Consider the following 22450-nt stretch of genomic DNA (forward strand, 5'->3'; position numbering starts at 1 on the left):
AGCCTTTTATTTATTTATTTATTTTTATTTTTTTATTTTTTAAAAATATTTTATTTATTTATTTGACAGAGAGAGAGATAGCGAGAGCAGTAACACAAGCAGGGGGAATGGGAGAGGGAGAAGCAGGCTTCTTGCCGAGCAGGGAGCCCGATGTGGGACTCGATCCCAGGACCCTGGGATCATGACCTGAGCCGAAGGCAGACGCTTAACAACTGAGCCACCCAGGCGCCTGAAGCCTTTTATTTTGATGGAGTCTTAATAGTTTGCTTTTGTTTTCCTTTCACAGGAGGCATATCTAGAAAGAAGTTGCTATGGCCAATGTCAGAGAGGTTACTGCCTGTATTCTCCTCTAGGATTTTGATGGTTTCCTGTATCACATTTAGGTCTTTCATCCAATTTGAATTTATTTTTGTGTATGATATAACAAAGTGGTCTAGTTTCATTCTTTGGATATTGCTGTCCAGTTTTCCCAACACCATTTGTTGATGAGACAGTCTTTTTTTTTTATTTTTTAAAAATATTTTATTTATTTATTTGACAGAGAGCGAGCACAAGCAGGGGGAGTGGCAGGCAGAAGGAGAGGGAGAAGCAGGCTCCTCGCTGGGTGGGGAGCCTGATGTGGGGCTCGATCCCAGGACCCTGGGATCATGACCTCAGCTGAAGGCAGATGCTTAACTGACTGAGCCACCCAGGCACCTCAGACTGTCTTTTTTCCATTGGGTATTCTTTTCTGCTTTGTTGGAGATGAATTGACGATATAACTGTGGGTTCATTTCTGGGTTTTCTATTCTGTTCCATTGATCTATGTGTCTGTTTTTGTGCCAGTACCAGTCTTGATGACTATAGCTTTGTAATGTAGATTGAAATTCGGAATTGTGATGCCTCAGCTTTGATTTTCTTTTTTGAGACTGGTTTGGCTATTCAGGGTCTTTGTGGTTCCATACAAATTTTAGGATTGTTTGTTCTAGCTCTCTGAAAAATCCTGGTGGTATTTGATAGGAATTGCATTAAATGTGTAGATTGCTTTGGGTAATATAGACATCTTAACAATAGTTGTTCTTCCAATCCATGAGCATGGAACATTTTCCCATTTCTTTGTGTCCTCTTTGATTTCTTTCATCAGTGTTTTATAGTTTTCAGAGTACAGATCTTTTATCTCTTTGGTTAGGTTTATTCCTAAAGTATCTTATGGTTTTGGGTACAATTGTAAATGGGACTGATTCCTTGATTTCTCTTTCTGCTGCTTCATTATTGGTGTATAGAAATGCAACATATTTCTGTACACTGATTTTGTATCCTGCAACTTTATTGAATTCATATGTCAGCTCTAGCAATTTTTTGGTGGAGTCTTTTGGGTTTTGGAATATAAAGTATCATGTCATCTGCAAATAGTGAAAGTTTGGCTTCTTCAGGATGGTTCCTGTTTTTTTTGTTGTCTGATTGCTGTGTCTAGGAGTTCCAGTACTATGTTAAATACAGTGGTAAGAGTGGACACCTTGTCTTTTTCCTGACTGTAAAGGAAAGGCTTTCAGTTTTTCCCCATTGAGGATGATAATTAGCTGTGGGTTTTTCATGTATGGCCTTTATGATGTTGAGGTATTATGTTCCCTCTATCCCTACTTTGTTGAGAGTTTTTGTTATGATTGGGTGTTGTACTTTGTCAAATGCTTTTTTTGCATCTATTGAGAGAATCATATGGTTCTTATCCTTTCTTTTATTAACATGGTACATCACATTGATTTGCAAATATTGAATCACCCTTGCAGCCCAGGCATAAATCCCACTTGATTGTGGTGTGTGATTCTTTTAATTTACTGTGGGATTTGATTTGCTAGTATTTTATTGAGAATTTTTGCATCCATGTTCTTGAGGGATCTTGGCATATAGTTCTTCAGTAGTGGAGTCTTTTTCCTCATAGAATGAATTTGGAAGTTTTCCTTCCATTTCTATTTTTTGGAATAGTTTGAGAAGAATAATTTGAGAAGAATAAGTAATAACTCTTCTTTAAATGTTTGGTAAAATTCTCCTGTGAAGCCGTCTGGCTCTGGACTTTTGTTTGTTGGGAATTTTTTTGATTACTGATTCAGTTTCTTTACTGGGTTATCGGTCTGTTCCAAGTTTTCTGTTTCTTCCTATTTCAGTTTTGGTAGTTTATATATTGTAGGAATTTATCCATTTCTTCCAGGTTGTCCGATTTGTTGGCGTATGGTTTTTCATAATATTCTCTTTTTTTTTTTTTAAAGATTTTATTTATTTATTAGAGAGAATGAGAGAGAGAGAGAGCACATGAGATGGGGGAGGGTCAGAGGGAGAAGCAGACTCCCCGCCAAGCAGGGAGCCCGATGCGGGACTCGATCCCAGGACTCCAGGATCATGACCTGAGCTGAAGGCAGTCGCTCAACCAACTGAGCCACCCAGGAGCCCCATGATATTCTCTTATAATTGTTTGTATTTCTGTGGTGCTGATTGTAATTTCTCTTCTCTTTGTGATTTTATTTATTTGGGTCCTTTGTTTTTTTGATAAGTCTGGCTAGGGGCTTATCAATTTTACTGATTTTTTTTCAAAGAGCCAGCTCCTGGTTTCATTGATCTATTGTTTGTTTGTTTGTTTTAGTTTCTATATCATTTATTTCTGCTCTAATCTTTATTCTTTCCCTTGTTCTGCTGACTGTAAGCTTCATTTGTTGTTCTTTTTCTAGCCTTTTTAGGTGTAACATTTAGGTTGTTTATTTGAGATTTTTCTTGCTTCTTAAGGTAGGCCTGTATTGTTACATATTTTCCTCTTATGACCACTTTTGCTACATCTCAAAGCTTTTTGACCACTGTATTTTTATTTTCATTTGTGTCCATGTAGTTTTTAATTTCTTCTTCGATTTCCTGGTTGACCCATTCATTTTTTAGTAGCATTTTGTTTAATCTCCATGTGTTGTGGTCTTTCCAAGTTTTTTCTTGTGGTTGACTTCAAGTTTCATAGCGCTGTGATTAGAAAATATGCATGGTATGACCTCAGTCTTTTTGTACTTGTTGAGGCCTGATTTGTGACCTAGTAGTACGAGATCTGTTCTGGAGAATGTCCCTAGCACATTTGAAAAGAATGTGTATTCTGCTGCTTGAGGGTGGAATGTTCTGAATATATGTTAAGTCCTATCTGTTCCAGGGTGTCATTCAGAGCCACTGTTTCCTTGTTGGTTTTCTGGTGAGATGATCATTGTAGTGAGTGGGGTGTTAAAGTTCCGTATTATTATTATATTATTGTCCACGAGTTTCTTTAATTTTGTTATTAATTGCTTTATATATTTGGGTGCTCCCATGTTGGGGGCATAAATATTTATAATTGTTAGATCTTCTTGTTGTATAGACCCCTTTATTATGATATTGTGACCTTTTTCATCTATTGTTACAGTCTTTGGTTTGAAATCTAGTTTGTCTGATAAAAGTATTGCTACTCTGGCTTCCTTTTGATGTCCATTTGCACGATAAATATTTTTCCATCCCCTCACTTTCAATCTTCAGGTATCTCTGGGTCTAAAAAGAGTCTCTTGTAGGCAACATATAGTACGGTCTTTTTTTTTTTTTTAATCCATTCTGACACCCATTGTCTTTTGATTGGAGCATTTAGTCCATGTACATTCAGAGTAATTATTGATAGATATGTCTTTAGGGCCATTTTATTACTTGTTTTGTGTTGTTTGTGGAGATTTTCTCTGTTCCTTTCTTCTCTTTGTCACTTGGTCTTTCCACTCAAGAGTCCCTTTTAATATTTCTTGCAGGGCTGGTTTAGTGGTCATGAAATCCTTTAGTTTTTGTTTGTCAGGGAAACTCTTTATCTCTCCTTTTCTGGATGATAGCTTTGCTGGATAGAATATTTTTGGCTATTTTCCCTATTCAGCACTTTGAATATGTCATGCCACTCTCTTCTGGCTTGCCAGATTTCTGTGGTGAGATCTGCAGCTAGCTTTATGGGTCTTCCCTTGTAAGTTAGGGACTTTTTTGCCTTGCTGCTTTTAGGATGTTTTTTATGACTATATTTTGCAAATTCAATTACAATATGTCTTGGTGTTGGCCTGCTTTTGTTGATTTTGATAGTTCTCCATGCTTCCTGGATGTGAATGTCTGTTTCCTTCCCTGGATTAGGGAAGTTTTCAGCTGTTAGTTCCTTAAATAAGTTTTCTGCCCCCTTTTCTCTCTCCTCCTTGTGGGATTCCTATAATATGAATGTTATTACATTTAATGGGGTCACTGAGTTCTCTGTGTCTATTCTCATTATGCATAATTCTTTTCTTTTGTTCAACTTCATTATTTTCTATAGTTCTATCTTCTGTATCACTTATTCATTCCTCTGCTTCTTCCATCCTTGTGTTCTCTGCATCCAGTCTGTTTCAGATCTCAGTTATTGCATTTTTCATTTCTGACTGATCGTTTTTTAACTGTTTTATCTCTGTGGTAAGGGCCTCGCTGAAGGTCTTCTAATTTTTTTCTTAAGCCCAGTGAGTATTCTACGATTGTTGCTTTAAATTCTCAATCAGGCATATTACTTGTATCTGTTTTGATTAGATCTCTGACTGGGACTTTTTCTTGTTGTTTGATTTGGGATGAATTCTTCCATCATGGCATTTTGTCTAAGTCTGTCTTCTGTGAGTTAGAAAAGCCTGTCAGTTTCCTGCTCCTGAGGCTAATGGCTTTGTGAAGAAGAGGCCATATAATGTCCAGAGCCTGGTGCTTCAGGGAGTGTCTCTGGTGTGCGCTGCATGTGCTCTGGTGCTGTGTGTTGGCTGCTCTATCATTCAGTCCAGTTGTATGCAGAGGCTCTCCTTGCCTGTAGGAGGCAGTGTTTGGGCCTTGGCCAGAGTGTGGTGAGTTTTAACTAGGTGCACTCTGGCCTGCTTATTAAATGAGATTTGATGCTACTTCTACTAGAACTGAATCCTTGCAGACCTTTCTGGTTGGGAGATGTGTGTGCAGGAGTTTCTGCTGGGGGGTGGGGAGAGAAATGGCACCAGCCTACTCCTTTGTCCCCAGAGAGGGGGCTTCGTGCTTGCTGCTCTTAGGGAAGGACTCCCAGAAGAGCAAATGAATAATTTTCCTTCGTCTATCCCAGGCATTTTTCAGACTGCTGCTTTCATGCTTTCATGCTGTCTGTCTCTGGGTTGCTTGCTTGCCAGGAGCGTCACAGTACACTTTGGGCTCTATCCCAGCCAACCCTGCTGACTTTTAAAACTCCAAACTTTAGAGATGTGGTGTGGGTAGGGGCCTGCATTGGTCTGCTCATGGAAGGTCTTGCTGCACTGGGACTAATGCAGGTTTGATGGAGAAGGACAGTTGAGCCAGAGGAAAGGGTTGTGGGACTTGGAGCAAGCAGGCTAGGCAGCCAGTATCCAGCTGAGCTTCCTTTAGCAGGTGGCTCTGTGCCTCTGCTGAGGGGCAGGGGAGAGAAATGGCGCCCACTGGCTCTTTTGTCCCTGGAGAGGTGTTTCTGCCAACATGGCCAACATGGCCTCTCACAGATGTGCTCCAAGAAGTGTAAACAATCTCCCTGCTGTGCCTTAGGCATTCCTCAGATGGTGCCATCTGCCCCTGGGGTTGTTTGCCAGCTTTCTCTCCAGGAGTAGGGCAATGCCCTCAGGGATCTATCCCAGCCAAGCCCACCGACCTTTGAAATTCCAATCTTTAAGTCCTGCTGTTTGCCAAAATGCATGGAAATCAGCCTTCGTGTTTTCCCAGCCAATAGCTTTGGGGAGCTCTCCTTGTGCCTCTCTCAGCCACCAGGGCTCCCTCCCCTCTGCAGCACCTGTGATCCCATGATCCGTTTCTCTCCCAAACCATGTCTCCAGCTTCCTACCTTCATAGATGGGGCCTCTTCTCTCTCTTCTTCCTCTAGTTGTGGAGTTTGTTCTGTCAGTCCTGAGGTTGATTTCTTGGGTAGTCAAAATGATTTGATAGTTATCTAGTTGTGTTCAAGGGACAAGAGGAGCCTAGGGTCCTCCTACTATGCCACCATGTTAGCTCTCTCCCCCCCAAATTAAATTAATTAAAAAAGTATAGGGGCACCTAGGTGGCTCAGTTGGTTAAGTGTCCAACTCTTGATTTCGGCTCAGGTCATGATCTCAGCTCAGGTTAAGCCCTGCATCAGGCTCCATTCTGGGTGTGAAGCCTGCTTAAGATTCTCTCTCTCCTGGGGCTCCTGGGTGGTTCAGTTGGTTAAGCAACTGCCTTCGGCTCAGGTCATGATCCTGGAGTCCCAGGATCGAGTCCCACATCGGGCTCCCTGCTCGGCGGGGAGTCTGCTTCTCCCTCTGACCCTCCCCACTCTCATGTGCTCTCTCTCATTCTCTCTCTCTCAAATAAATAAATAAATAAATAAATAAATAAATAAAAAAAAAAAGATTCTCTCTCTCCTTCTCCCTCTGCCCCTTTCCTTCTCTAAAAAAAAAAGAAATTTAAAAAAATTCAGGTATAATTAAATAGTGTTATATTGGTTTCAGGTGTACAGTATAATGATTCAACAATTCTATACATTACTTGGTGCTTACCACAATAAATTTATTTTTAATCCCCGTCACCTGTTTCACCCATCCCCCTACCCACCTTCCCTCTGGCAACCAGCAGTTTGTTCTCTGTATTTAAGTGTTTTGGGTTTTTTTCTTTCTGTCCTTTTTTTCCTTGTTCATTTGGTTTGTTTCTTGAATTCCACATGGGAATGAAATCATATGGTATTTGTCTTCTCTGACTAATTTCACTTTAGCATTAGATTCATTATATCCTCTAGATCCATCCATGTTATTGCAAATGGCAAGATTTCATTTTTTTTATTCCATTTATTTATGTACAAAATCTTTATTCATCTATTGGTGAACACTTGGTTACTTCTATATCTTGGCTATTGTAAATAATGCTGCAATAAACATATCTTTTAGTGTTTTTGTATTATTTGAGTAAATACCCAGTAGTGGAATTACTGGATCATATAGTAATTCTATTTTTAATTTTTTGAGGAACCTCTGTACTGTTTTCCACAGTGGCTGCATTGGCTTGCATTCCTGCCAACAATGCATAAGGGTTCCTTTTTTTCCACATCCTCATCAACATTTTTTATTTCTTGTCTTTCTGATTTTAGCCATTCTGACAGGTGTGGAGCGATACCTTACTGTGCTTTCGATTCGCATTTCACTGATGATGAGTGATGTTGAGCATCTTTTCACATGTTTTTTGGCCATCTCTATATCTTTGAAGAAATGTCTGTTCATGTCTTCTGCCCATTTTTAATTGCATTATTTGGGTATTTTTTCGTGTTGAGTTGTATAAGTTACTTTTATATTTTGGATATTAACTCCCTTTTGGATATATCATTTGGAAATATCTTTTCCCATTCTGTAGATTGCCTTTTTGTTTTGTTGATGGTTTCCTTTGCTAAGTAAAAGTCTTTAATTTTGGTGTAGTCCCAATAGTTTCATTTTGCTTTTGTTTCCCTTGCCAAAGGAGACATATCTCGAAAAATGTTTCTATGGTTAATTTTAAAGAGATTACTGCCTATGTTTTCTTCTAGAAATTTTATGGTTTCAGACTCACATTTAGGTCTTTAATCCATTTGACTTTATTTTTGTGGATGGTGTAAGAAAATGGTCCAATTTCATTCTTTTGCATGTAGCTGTCCAGTTTTCCCAACATCATTGTTGAAGAGACTTCTTCCTATTTTATATTCTTGCCTCCTTTGTTGTAGATTAATTGACCATTTAATTGTGGGTGTATTTCTGAGCTCTCTGTTGTATTGCATTGATCTGTGTGTCTGCTTTTGTCCATACCATATTCTTTTGATTACTACAGCTTTGTAGTATATCTTGAAATCTGAGATTGCAATACTCCAGTTTTATTCTTCTTTTTCAAGATTGATATTTGGTACACCCCCTGACTTTTGATCACATCAATTTTTACCATTATTTATTGTCATTTGAATGATAGGCTAATTCAGTTGTATTACATTTAGTTTAGCTCCAAAGTAATTTTACCTTGTTATAAGTAATATGCTAAAGTGTTTAAAAATATATTTCCAACTATTTAATTCATTGTAGGTATGAATGAAAGTTCCTTTTTATCAAAACGTCCTTCTACTTCTGAAGTAAACAGCGTTAATCCAAAAAAGCCAAAGCCCAGTGATGGTATTTCTGGATTAAATTCTTCAGCTGTATTTCCTTCAGTTAAATCTCTTTCAGTGACATCTCCCCAGGCTACATCATCAAAAGGTAAATGTGAAATGTGGCATATAAAAAAGAAATTATAGGGGCTCCTGGGTGTCTCAGTCGGTTAAGCATCTGACTTTTAATTTCGGCTCAGGTCATGATCTCAGGGTTGTGAGATTGAGCCACACTGGACTTCGTGCTGGGCAAGGAACCTGCTTAAGATTCTCTTTCTCCCTTTGGCCCTCCCCCGCTTAAAAAAAAATAAATTACAGTATTTATACATAAGTTTTAGAAGTTGTAGTAAATTTACAAACTGTTATTAGTGGTTATTTAAGGTTATAGAGTGATGAATTTTGTATTATATATGTTTTGAATTTATTTTAGGTACTAATACCTCATCACATCAATCTAAAAATGGAACACCTTTTCCAAGAGCTTGTCCAAAGTGCAATATTCATTTTAATCTTTTGGATCCTTTGAAAAATCACATGAAGGTAAAACTTTTTCAAAATTTAATTTTAAAAAGGTTTGCAAATACCTAAAAATACTGATTGATTTATAGTAAATGTTTTGTGGAGATAGGTAAAAAATCTTCTCCTAGTGGTGTTTCCATATAATCTAGGCAAAGATTTATATTCATAATGATTATTTACATATAAGATTTTAAAATTTCCTCTGAATCATCAAATTTTAAGATTAAATTTATATGCATTATAATATATGCTTTTTATATTCTAATTTTAAATGAAAATAAAGTATTAATCAGAAAATCAGAATATTTTATAGTTTGGTATACTTCAAACTTTTTTTTAAAAAAAGGTATATAGTTTCTTCAGTTCTCTTATTTTTGTGTCCATGGTAATATGTGCATGTCACATTACACAATGAAAATCTGAATTTTACATTTAGTTTTCAACACTCAGACTTAAGCCCCAAATGATGGATGATGGAGCATTTCATATGAAATAATTATTTTAACTCCATTCAGAATATAGTTGTGTAATTGTCATTAATTAATTCAGATTTTTTGTTGGAATAGGAAGCTCTTGAAGTTAAATTTTAAGAAATTTTCGGGGGTACCTGGGTGGCTCAGTTGGTTAAGCATCTGACTCTTGATTTCGGGCTCATGCTGGGCGAGGAGCCTGCTTAAGGGTCTCTCTCCCTCTTCCTCTGCCCCCTTCCCTCTAAAAAAAGGAAAAAAGAGAAATTTTCAAAGTAAAAATGAAATATGAAGTGTAGATAACATTTCACTTGAAATATTTTAGTACATATTACAGTATCCTACTGTGTCTGAGGATAGCCTGTATTCTCTTTGCATGCCCAGTGTAAATGGCAGAAGAGGGAAAGAGGAAGAAAAAAGTCCATGTAGATTATATGAAGAAAGAAAGGAAGGAGGGGTGCCTTTGTGGTTCAGAATAGCATGGAGTCTGCTTGGGACTTGCTCTCCCTCTTCCTCTGCTCCCCTGCCTTCACACACACACTCACTTTCTGTCTGTCTCTCTCTCTCTAAAATGAAATAAATCTTTTAAAAAATACAACATTTGACAGAAAAAGTAAAATAAGGGAACTTTTTTTAGAATTTCAAATACAATCTCTTTATTCATATACAAAGCTGTATTTGGTCTGTCACTACTTTCAGCTCTCAGACTGTAGTCCCTGATAATTGCTCTTTGTGCTTTCTTCTTACGTGAGAATTAACCTGTACAAGTGCTTTCACTTTTTTAATCTGTGTAACATTTTGATGAGAAACCTGAATTTTTTTTTTATGTTTTGAATTTGGAAAAAAGGGCTAAATTCTTTAATTAACTTTAATTATTTGAGTAGGTAATACAGTGATATTATTCAAAAAAAAAGTTTACAAAGGCGTACAAGTAAAAAAATCATAATTGTGTCTCTTATTTACCTGGTTCCCAGAATGACTCTCAAAGAAAATTATTTTTATTAGTTGGTCTTTGTATTTTCCCCAATTTTCTTTCTGCATATACAGGTAAACAGAAATACTCTTATTTCCTTTCTATTTTGTGTATAATTTATAGCTTATTATATATACTTCTGTACTAGAGAAACTGGCAGCCATTTTCCAAAATGTAGCTTTACTTCCAAAATGTATTGTAGCATTGTTTGGGATTACTCATATTAGAAACAGCCAAAATTTCATACAACATTCATATAATAGAATACAACCTTTTAAAAGAATGGAATCTATAATAGGTAATGATATGGAGAGATCTCTTAAGACATATTTTTTAACTAAGTTAAATATAATGTGAATAACTTATGTGTGTTTGTATCTCAAAGAGATGTGATGGAATAGGGCAAGGAAGTTTAAGACTGTGTAAACTCTTTGCATTCTAGTTTATGCATTTTATATATCAGTTGAAATTTTAGTATTACGACAATGACTTCCATTTTGGAAAAATGTGATTTTTAGATTCTTTATAAATGAATTTTTGCTGTTACTCTAGATAAGAAGATGACTATACCACAGAAATAATGTTTCCTTTCAATAAAGAATATCTAAAACATAAAGCAAAATCCTACAATAATAAGAATAATTTATCTGAGACCATGTTCCAGACTACTAAGCTTTAAATACATTATTTCATTTAATCCTTAGAAAATTCTTTGAGATCGACATATTTCTCATTGTTTTATAGCCAGTTTATTTAAAGACATAACTGGCACTCACACATTTAATGGTAAAAACCCACGTTCTAACAAATTTTTCCTTTTTTAGTGTATAGGTTATTTGATGTTACATGGAAACTTGAAAATAGGTAAATAATTTATTTTGGAATTGATATTTATCAACCAGATCTAGCATATTAATTACATTATTTAGATATTTGTATTTTTATTTATTTTGTTGTCTGCTTGATGTTACATCGATTGAGCAATACCATGTCTCAATCTACATCTTTCATTACTAATATTTTCTTGGATATATTGCAGTTTTGTTTTAAGATTGTTGCTGTTGTTTGTGATATAGATGAATCTCTTATAATTGTATTGCAAATACATCCTTTAGCATTTTTATAAAGTGTTCTTTTTGTCTTAATGTTTAATGACTTTTAGGCTCACAACCTATGGTTTCTTATGGTTTCCATGTACCTAGTATATTATTTGTGTATCCTTTTCTCTTTAACCCTTTTGAATCACGTTATGCCCCTTGGTTTCAGCAGAGTTGATTTTTCCTTTGTGATCTTATATGAAAATCTCTTTTGTTTTGGCACTTGAGTTAAACTTATTTATATTCATTGATATGATATATTTACTTGGTCTTGGTTCTGTCACATTTATTTATTTATTTATTTCTATATATTTTTAAAGATTTTATTTATTTGACACACAGCACAAGCAGGGGGAGCGGCAGGCAGAGGGAGAGGGAGAAGCAGGTTCCCCACTGATCAGGGAGCCTGATGCAGGGCTCAATCCCAGGACCCTGGGATCATGACCTGAGCCGAAGGCAGACACTTAACTGACTGAACCACCCAGGCACCCTGTCACAATTTATTATTATTATTATTTTTTTTTTTTTTAAGTCTTTCACTATGTGGTTGCTTTGTATGTAGCTTAGGTTTTTAGGGACGCTGTATTTTTATTCTCCCATTTATCCTTGTAATTTTAATGCTGATATAATTCTAGTAGTCTTCTATTCCTTTGGCCATTCTCTAATATTAAAATTAGTTAAAGTAGTATTAAATTTTCTATTCTTTTTTTTTTTTTAAAGATTTTATTTATTTGACAGAGAGAGACACAGCGAGAGAGGGAACACAAGCGGGGGGAGTGGGAGAGGGAGAAGCAGGCTTCCCGCCGAGCAGGGAGCCCGATGCAGGGCTCGATCCCAGGATCCTGGGATCATGACCTGAGCCGAAGGCAGACGCTTAACGGCTGAGCCACCCAGGCGCCCTTAAATTTTCTATTCTTAACCAACCCATCCTTAATCGTCTCCTCTCCTACCTGATTTTAGTCAATGGTATCTTTCTGAGTGTTTACCTTTGTACCATTAAGATTGCTCATACCTATACTACTTCACTTGGTAGCTCTAAATGATATTCTTTGATGTACTGCTGGTATATTTGAGGCAATCGTGAACCTTCTCAAACTTACGTTCATTGTCCTTTTACCCCCTTACAGTTTTTATTTGTTGGCTGTATCATTTTTTTATTGTCAGGGCATATAACATTTGCATTTGATTTTCTTAACATTATTTCTGTATTTGTTTTAATCTTTTTTCACAGTAAATATATTCAGTGTTGATTACCAGTCTGTTTCTCATGGTTTCTTTAGTTATCTCTTGTTTGGCTGAAGTTCATCCTATCTAGTAATTTCCATAAGAAGGGCTTGGGAACAGCATTTTCTGAATTCTTTCATGTTCAAAAAAGTTTGACTATATTCCATTCTTGAAAAATGGTTTGGCCATGTATAAAGTAAGTTGGATCCATTTCTCGGTTTTCTGTTCTGTTCCACTGATCTGTGTGTCTGTTTTTGTGCCAGTACCGTACTGTCTTGTTGATTACAGCTTTGTAATAGAGCTTGAAGTCTGGAATTGTGATGCTATCCGCTTTGGTTTTCTTTTTCAACATACCTCGAGCTATTCAGGATCTTTTCTGGTTCCATACAGCTTTTAGGATTATTTGGTCCAGCTCTATGAAAAAGTTGATGGTATTTTGATAGGGATTGCATTGAATGTATAGATTGCTCTAGGTAGTATAGACATTTTAACAATATTTGTTCTTCCAATCCATGAGCATGGAACATTTTTCCATTTCTTTGTATCTTCCTCAGTTTCTTTCATGAGTGTTCTATAATTTTCTGAATACAGATTCTTTGCCTCTTTCTTTAGGTTTATTCCTAGGTATCTTATGGTTTTTGGTGCAATCGTAAATGGGATCAGCTCCTTAATTTCTTTCTTCTGTCTCATTGTTAGTGTATAGAAATGCAACTGATTTCTGTGCATTGATTTTATATCCTGCCACATTGCTAAATTCCTGTATGAGTTCTAGCAGTTTTGGGGTGGAGTCTTTTGGGTTTTCCACATAGAGTATCATGTCATCTGTAAAGAGTGAGAGTTTGACTTCTTCTTTGCTGATTTAGATGTCTTTTATTTCTTTCTGTTGTCTGATTGCTGAGGCTAGGACTTCTAGTACTATGTTGAACAACAGTGGTGATAATGGACATCCCTGCCATGTTCCTGATCTTAGTGGGAAAGCTCCCAGTTTTTCCCCACTGGGAATGGTTCTCACTGTGGGCTTTTCATATATGGCTTTTATGATATTGAGGTATGTTCCCTCTATCCCTACACTGTGAAGAGTTTTAATCAAGAAAGGATGCTGTACTTTGTCAAAAGCTTTTTCTGCATCTATTGAGAGGATCATATGGTTCTTGTCCTTTTATTTATGTAGTATATCACATTGATTGATTTGTGGATGTTCAACCAACCTTGCAGCCCAGGAATAAATCCCACTTGGTCATGGTGAATAATCCTTTTAGTGTCCTGTTGGATCCTATTGGCTAATATTTTGGTGAGAATTTTTGCATCCATGTTCATCAGGGATATTGGTCTGTAATTCTTTTTGGTGGAGTCTTTGTTTGGCTTTGGGATCAAGATAATGCTGGCCTCATAGAAAGAGTTTGGAAGTTTTCCTTCCATTTCTGTTTTTTTGAAACAGCTTCAGAAGAGTAAGTATTAGTTCTTCTTTAAATGTTTGGTAGAATTCCCCAGGGAAGCCATCAGGCCCTGGGCTCTTGTTTGTTGGGAGATTTTTGATTATTGCTTCAATTTCCTTGCTGGTTATGGGTCTGTTCAGGTTTTCTATTTCTTCCTGTTTCAGTTTTGGCAGTTTATATATCTCTAGGAATGCATCCATTCTTCAGATTGACTAATTTGTTGGCATATAGTTGCTCATAATGTGTTCTTATAATAGTTTGTATTTTTTCTGTGTTGGTTGTGATCTCTCTTCTTTTATTCATGATTTTATTTATTTGGGTCCTTTCTCTTTTCTTTTTGATAAGTCTGGCCAGAGGTTTATCAATTTTATTAATTCTTTCAAAGAACCAGCTCCTAGTTTTGTTGATCTGTTCTACAGTTCTTTGATTTCTGTTTCATTGATTTCTGCTCTAATCTTTATTATTTCTCTTCTCCTGCTGGGTTTAGGCTTTATTTGCTGTTCTTTCTCCAGCTCCTTTAGGTGTAAGGTTAGGTTGTGTATTTGAGACCTTTCTTGTTTCTTGAGAAATGCTTCTATTGCTATATACTTCCCTCTTAGGACCGCCTTTGCTGCATCCCAAAGGTTTTGAACAGTTGTGTTTTCATTTCCATATGTTTCCATGAATTTTTAAAATTCTTCTTTAATTTCCTGGCTGACCCATTCATTCTTTTTTTTTTTTTTTAAGATTTTATTTATTTATTTGAGAGAGAGAATGAGACAGAGAGCATGAGAGAGGGGAGGGTCAGAGGGAGAAGCAGACTCCCTGCCGAGCAGGGAGCCTGATGTGGGACTCGATCCCGGGACTCCAGGATCATGACCTGAGCCGAAGGCAGCCGCTTAACCGACTGAGCCACCCAGGTGCCCCTGACCCATTCATTCTTTAGTAGGATGCTCTTTAGCCTCCATGTATTTGAGTTCTTTTCAAATTTCCTCTTGTGATTGAGTTCAAGTTTCAAAGCATTGTGGTCTGTAAATATGCAGGGAATGATCCCAGCATTTGGTACCAGTTGAGACCTGATTTATGACCCAGTATGTGATCTATTCTGGAGAATGTTCCATGTGCACTTGAGAAGAATGTGTGTTCTGTTGCTTTAGGATGCAGTCTTCTGAATATATCTGTGAAGTCCATCTGGTTAAGTGTGTCATTCAAAGCCCTTATTTCCATGTTGATGTTCTGCTTAGATGATCTGTCCATTGCAGTGTGTGGGGTGTTCAAGTCCCCTACTATTATTGTGTTATTATCAATGTGTTTCTTTAATTTTTTTATTCTTTGGTTTATATAATTGGCTGCTCCCATGTTAGGGGCATAAATATTTACAAATATTAGATCTTCTTGTTGGATAGACCCTTTAATTATGATATATGAGAAAATTGGACAGCCACATGCAGAAGAATGAAACTGGACCATTTCCTTACACCATACGCAAAAATAGACTTGTTGATGAAAGACCTGAATGTGAGACAGGAATCCATCAAAATCCTAGAGAAGAACACAGGCAGTAACCTCTGTGACCTTGGCCACAGCAACTTCTTGGTAGACACGTCTCCAAAGGCAAGGGAAACAAAGGCAAAAATGATCTTTTGGGACTTCCATCAAGATAAAAAGCTTTTGCGCGGCAAAGGAAACAGTCAACAAAACTAAAAGGCATCCTACAGAATGGGAGCAGATATTTGCAAATGACATATCAGATGAAGGGCTAGTATCCAAAATCTATAAAGAACTTAAACTCAATATCCAAAGAACAAATAATCCAATCAAGAAATGGGCAGAAGACATGAACAGACTTTTCTCCAAAGAAAATGCCTGTTCACTGCTGTTCTTCTTTCTGTCTTTATCTCTCTGATTTCTCTACTTTTTCCTCGATTTTGCCCCTCCTTTTTTATGTCGTTTGTCTTGCCATTTCTTGTTGCTTTGTGGTTTTCCAAATAGACACAATTACTTCATTAAGTTTTTAAAATTCATAGCAAAAATTTTGGTCACTTTTCATCTGCAACTGCTCCATGGTGTTTTTGTCAGAATTTTACATTTTCCTCCTTTTATCTTATTTTTGTTTAGATGTAAATTTCAATCACAGTGAAGAACAAGTTGGATTTTCTTGGGCTAACTCTTTTGTACAAGGCCCCTTTTGGGAAGTGTAGGTTACCAGGATAATCTCACATCCTGCTAACTGGTTTATATACCTCTTTGCTGGGCAGAAGGCTTTCTGCAAATGTGACTTGTGTGTCTGATTTTATATGTTAGCATTGCCTAATTTGCTTCTCTGTACCAAATGAAGTCTGGGGGACTTCTGCCATCCTTCTTGCCCCAGCTTCTGTACCTGTTTTTGTAAACAAAGTATGTGGCTTTGTACTTCAGGATGTGTCTTTCACCTTTAGAATGCCAATTTTTGCTGACACATTCTAAAATCTGTTACTATTGGGTCCTTTTGATTTCTCTGATCTGCTTCCAACTACATATCTTCTGTCTGAGCTTGGCTGATTTGGGTAGTGCTGTCATATGTTGTAGAGTCTGTGGATTTTATCTGGCTCTTAGTTTCAATGAAAATAAATTTTTAGAATTTGGTTGTTGTGGCTTTGGATGAGTCCCAGCAGGAGAAGGGGAAAATGTTGACTTATGTAGGATGATCATATGGGAACTTCTATTTTACTATTTAAAAATAGCATCCCACTTTCTTTGTTCTGAAAATCTAACCTAAATTTTTAGGCACTAACAAAGCAATAGAACATGGTCTCTCTACTGGGAGGACGAAAGATGAGAATGGTATTTTGGTGGTATCTGCTGTTTGTCAAATTACAGAATATGTCATTAAGGTATTTAATATTTTTTCCCCAGGAAAATAAGGGATAACCCAGGGCTTCAGTGACGGGCTAGAACCAAAAGGGTTTTAGGACTGAATAAAAGATGACCAGTTGGACTTGGACCATAGCTAAATGTGCCATCCATAGCTTTTTCTATCCTCCTATAAAACCTTCAGTATAGGCCTAGTTCTCATTTCTTAAGTTGCTTTCTCGCCTTTTGAATATTTTCTTTGGGGTTCTTTGCTTTTCTCTCAATTACTAAATTTCCTGAACTAGGTTGTCCATTCTTGGTTTTCAGTGGTTTATCATCCATCTGTCTTATAGGGATCTGAAACATTGCTTAAAGATACTGTGAATAAAAGTAATGTAGCATTGTGTGTCAACTATACTCAAAAAAAAAGAAAAGGATACGTTGAGATTTGTATATTTATTTTTAAAACCTGTTCCTATCTTTTTTATTTAAAAAAAAAAGAAAATGAAAAAACAGCAATTGATCATCTGTTATGTATATTATAATTTATGAGCATTTAAGGTAACTTTAACTTTTATAGATGTACCAAATTAGATGTTTCTGAAAAATGTAACCTTGCAGCACACTCTACTATAGACTACGTAAGTTATTTTATAGATTTCAGAAAAGAGTCAAGTCTCAAATATGACTCAATAACTTCTACAGTCTGAAAACCAAATTTAATGTTTGAATATATATGATTGTCCACATTTCTAATTAGGGACACTATTCTATATTATATCATTTTTGTGCATTATAATGTTTCCCATTGTTGTTTGAGATCACTTCTATGGTAAAATTGCAGATAAGATCAGGGATTTTGTTTATCAAAAGGATTTATAGTAAGACATGTATTTTGAGTTATTTTTCTGATAGTGCTAATGGATTACCCTGAACCATCCTTTTCTCCACTTATCCTTAAATTCAAAACCAGCATTTTTTAGAAGGAACTTAACCTTATAATAGTCCTAAGAAATAGTCTGACTTTCCTAAACTCTTAAATATTACATGTGTCCCAAGAAGTACCTAGAAACTTCTCATTTCCTTCTTTTCATTGTGGTTTCATTTCAACTGTATTTATTCTGAGTGGTTGACCTCAGAGGATCATGTAGTATTAGGGACCTAATGTATTTATCCTTATTTAGCTTATGGATGCAACCTTAACTCCTAAACACAAATTGTGTCACTGTATGTGGGCTCATTTTATTCAGTATTTTTCCCCTTTCTTTTAGATCTATTTTAGATTTTTTTCTTGGTATTTTTTTCCCCAAAGGTTTCAGAATTGACAAGTGAACAAAATAAATCCAATTGAAATGTTATAGGTCTGTCCTGGATCAAAGACCCAGCTTCCCATGTGATACAGAACATTTTACCAATGATCTAACATTTCAGTGTGGCAGGAGATGAAATGGATGTTATCCTAGAAATTGAGGGAGACAAAGGGAGACAAAGGGAAATTGAGGGAGAAATTGAGGGAGACAAAGGGAGACTCTTGACTCGGGGAAACAAACTGACGGTTGGGGAAGGGGAGGTGGGTGGGGGGATGGGGTAACTAGGTGATGGAAATTAAAGAGGGCATGGATATGATAAGCACTGGGTGTTATATATTCAACTAATGAATCATTGAACATTATATCAAAAACTAATGATGTACTATACCTTGGCTAATTGAATTTTTTTAAAAAAAGGAATAGAATTCAGAGTTTGAAACTTTTTAATGTTGTTATTAATTTACTAAATAGCACATTTAGGAAGAGTTTAAGTCAGCTGGCGTATGTTGTAAAAGAATTACCTGGGTGGCTTGTTGAAAAATAAAGATTTCTGGGCCCTGTATCTAGATACATTGTGATTTATGGGTCTGAAGTGGGCCCAGGAATTAGTATTTTGACAAGTACTTCTGGTTTTTCTAATGCAGGTCTTCTTTGGACTGGCTTTTGAGAAAAACTGCCATAGAGAAATTCTACAACTGAAAATGATGTACAATAAATGAATTAATTATATCTTGTTGAAAAAAAAAGCTCACGTATGAAATTATTCCACATTAGAACCAGTTTATGTGACATCTTGATTTTATTCATGAGGAACTAAATTTCCCCTTCAAATATTTACGCATTCTAGATTTCAAGGTCTAACTGTAGAATTTATCAAGATGTTACTAATTTTTAAAGAATTGTTCAAGATCTTTTTTTTTCTTACACATTTTCTAGCACCTTGCATCTGGGCAATGGCAAGTTGTGTTCAATTTTTAGTTCTAACTAGATGTTATGAAATTTCATATATTGATAACTAAACATATACATTATGGCATGTAAAACTACATATCCTTTCTGTGCTCTATCTTGACATGGATAGGAAATGAATAAATTTTAGTTTAATTAAACATTTAAGTTATTATGCAGTATTTATATCTGAAAAGATAAATTGCAAGGAAAAAAACTATTAGATCAGTAGCCAAGTCCTAGTTTTAGGGTTTTTCTTTTAAAAAATTTTGTTGTTGCTTATTATGATAATGGTGTTTATTGTTATTTAGAGTGTGCGTATGTACCACATACTTGTAGATTAATATTTTTCCAGACATATTACCAAGCATAGTTTTACATGGTCTGACTTTAGTTGTAAACATAGAATTGCTTTTTGATACCTAATTTTTTTAAGGGATAAATAAGACTTCTGTTTTTTCTCTTTCAGTACTGTTGTCCAGACATGATAAATAACTTTTTAGGACTGGCTAAAACAGAATTTTCAAGTACAGCAAATAAAAATAAGGCTGTTGATTCAGAGAAAGGAAAATTGATCATGTTAGTTAATGATTTTTATTATGGAAAACATGAAGGAGATGTCCAGGAAGAACAGAAGACTCACACAACTTTTAAATGCTTCAGTTGCTTGAAAATTCTTAAAAATAATATTAGGTATGTAAATACTTATTTTCATTTCTTTTTGAAAATTGGAATGCTGCAGATATAAATGTTGTATCTTTATCTTGTATTTTTCTGTGCCATTCTAGATAGGCAATTTTAATACTTTCTACTAAGGACAAAGGCAGATTGTCCTGTTGAAAACCTTTGTTCTTTCTTGTAATTTAGAGTTGACTCCTGGATCCACTTAGTTGTATTTCTTTTTTTTTTTTAAGATTTTATTTATTCATTTATTTGAGAGAGAGAGCACATGAGAGGGGGGAGGGTCAGAGGGAGAAGCAGACTCCCTGCCGAGCAGGGAGCCCGATGTGGGACTCAATCCCCGGACTTCAGGATCATGAGCTGAGCCAAAGGCAGTCGCTTAACCAACTGAGCCACCCAGGCGCCCTTCACTTAGTTGTATTTCTTTAAGATAACTTAAGAAAAGACAAACTTTATTCTTTTTTTTTGAAAGATTTTATTTATTTATTTGAGACAGAGAGAATGAAAGAGACAGAGAGCACATGAGAGGGGGGAGGGTCAGAGGGAGAAGCAGGCTCCCTGCCGAGCAGGGAGCCCGATGCGGGACTCGATCTAGGGACTCCAGGATCATGACCTGAGCCAAAGGCAGTCACTTAACCAACTGAGCCACCCAGGCGCCCAGGACAAACTTTATTTCAAAAATTAACTTTTTCCCCTATATTATCACTGTTTTAGGAATTTTCATGAGATCATTTTCATTTTTAGCTGCATTTGAATTTTATTTTTCTTCACAAGAAGAACCACTTTAGTATGTCCAGTTTGACCTCCTCCATACTAATCTTATTTAATGCTCAAGTCTTTTAATTCAGATTTATAATTTTTAGAACATTTACCTTGCAGGAAAAGTGATCTTCTTTAGAGAAGTACACAACATGTCTGCTTAAAATTAACCCCTTTAAAAATTAGAAATTTAATTTCCAGTGAAATTTTTAATTTTATACATGTATGCTTTAAATTTTAGGAACTTTACTTTGTGATCTTTGAGTTACATGGCATATTAGTAGCTGTCATCCTATAAATGAGTACGTAACAAGAACAAAGTAATAAGACATACTGATTGATATTTTTCAGTGGTTATATAGCTTGACATTTATATTAGGTAAGGTTGTTTTTATACCATTTTATTATAAAAATGTTCAGACATGCAGCAAAGTTTAAAAAATTTTACAGCAGATACTGTATGCTTATCACCTTGTTCTACCATTAACATTTTACTGTACTTGCTGCATCATATATCTGTTCATTCTTCCTTCAAACTATTTTTTTCTTCTGCATTTCAAAGTAAGTTGCAGACATCAGTATACTTAGATGTGTGTGTGTGTGTTTGTACAAACATACGTATGTATGCCTTTTTATGTTTACCTTTGATAACTTTGTAAATAGCATTCTTAGGTACCTATAGGTTACTTCTGGACCCAGTATTCATTTTCCTGTGAGTTCTTAGGTCCAAAAAGAAGCGTATAGAAAAACCCTGAAATACATTTTGATATACTCCTAAAACAATTATTAAAGCTTTGTTCATGGTGGTGCTTTATAGTTTCCAAATTGTTTCACATATGTTATTTCATGAGCCCTCACATTTCTTTATCTCCTTTAATTAAACTTTAACAGCCATCAATAGTTAATGGTTTAACAGAAGGGATATTGTACTTTGTGATATAACACTGAAACAATATTACAGTAGAACTCTGTCACCTATTTCCATATTCTTAACATTTTAATAGTAAAAAACACCAGAAGAATCATGTTAATAAATATGGTGAAAGCGCAGAAATATGTTTCATTGACTTAGTTCCTTGTTATACTTAAATATGTATATATTAGAGGTTATTTCAGCAATAGCTTTTGGCTTTTCCTTTGAGATTAGCCCACTTAATAAACATATGAAGGTTAAATTCCTTTTCTTGTTATTATTTCAGAAGACTAGCTACATATTTCTAGAGTACCTGAATATTTCAAAATTTAAAGCAAACAGTATTTATAACATCCTGGAATTGAGCATTTTTTGAAATACTGATTGTTTAGGAAACATAACCTTAATGGTAAATACTTTGTAACCAAAGAAGTTATATATGTTAAATAATATTTTATCTTAACAGTAAAACTGGGAAGACAAATTGATGTTTGTAGAGAATGGTAGAAATGGTAGCTATAGATTTTTACTCTCTCCCTTGTCAACATATTGTGGAATGATTTTTTTTTTTTTCTCCTGCACTGAGAGTCACCAAAAACAGTTAGGTTTATTTTATTCTGTGAACATCCTTGTAAGAAGTTTGCTTTCATGTTTCCTTCATTTCCATCTGTTGGTTTAAGTAGCTTACATTCCCAGTGGGGGCTCATACAATAATTGTGCGAAAGCTTGCTAGTTAAGAGATTATTTTATATAGATACACTTTAATTGCTTAAAGTTGTGAGCCAAAAGTTTAATGGCTCATGACCTTTTCTCTGTGTATAAATATTTGGCCAAGACTAAGATTTTCTATAGGTGTTTCTAGAGCTGGTGTTAAAACCAAGGGAGGACAAAAAGATATTTCAAAGTGTGCCATAACCTGTTCAAGAGAAGTACTATTGTGAAGGTGTGAACGAGAGATAAATGTTATAGCCTTCATGGTGACTGCTATCCAGATTAATGACATTATCACTTTCAAGATTCTTTCCTTTATGGGCTCAAAGTGAGTAATTGTTAATAGTTGACCCAGACTAAAAATTGTCATAACCTTACTTTCAAATTCAGCAAAAAGCTTCAGTAAGCTCTTTTAAATAGGTATTCCCATTTATATTGCACTCTTTGCTGTTGAAGGTCATAGTTCCTGCTCA

The 22450-nt window shown here is 35.7% G+C and overlaps 1 protein-coding gene across 16 annotated transcripts in view; it reads left to right on the top strand.

Moving 5' to 3' along the window:
- ZNF280D (zinc finger protein 280D) overlaps positions 1 to 22450 on the top strand; it is a 303349-nt gene that overhangs the window by 213142 nt on the left and 67757 nt on the right. For all 16 annotated transcript variants that reach the window (XR_010405014.1, XM_054513529.2, XM_054513531.2 and 13 more), the window contains 3 exons: positions 8067 to 8237; positions 8559 to 8668; positions 19383 to 19606. Coding sequence is in view for 15 of the 16 variants with exons in the window: in XM_054513529.2 (XP_054369504.1) it covers positions 8067 to 8237; positions 8559 to 8668; positions 19383 to 19606 (505 nt within the window). In the remaining variant the exon portion in view is untranslated. The remainder of the gene's footprint in view (positions 1 to 8066; positions 8238 to 8558; positions 8669 to 19382; positions 19607 to 22450) is intronic.

Source organism: Mirounga angustirostris, unplaced genomic scaffold (genome assembly GCF_029215605.1).
Source record: "Mirounga angustirostris isolate CCGP_5_RB_7025 unplaced genomic scaffold, mMirAng1.0.hap1 SCAF_9, whole genome shotgun sequence".
Taxonomy (NCBI): domain Eukaryota; kingdom Metazoa; phylum Chordata; class Mammalia; order Carnivora; family Phocidae; genus Mirounga; species Mirounga angustirostris.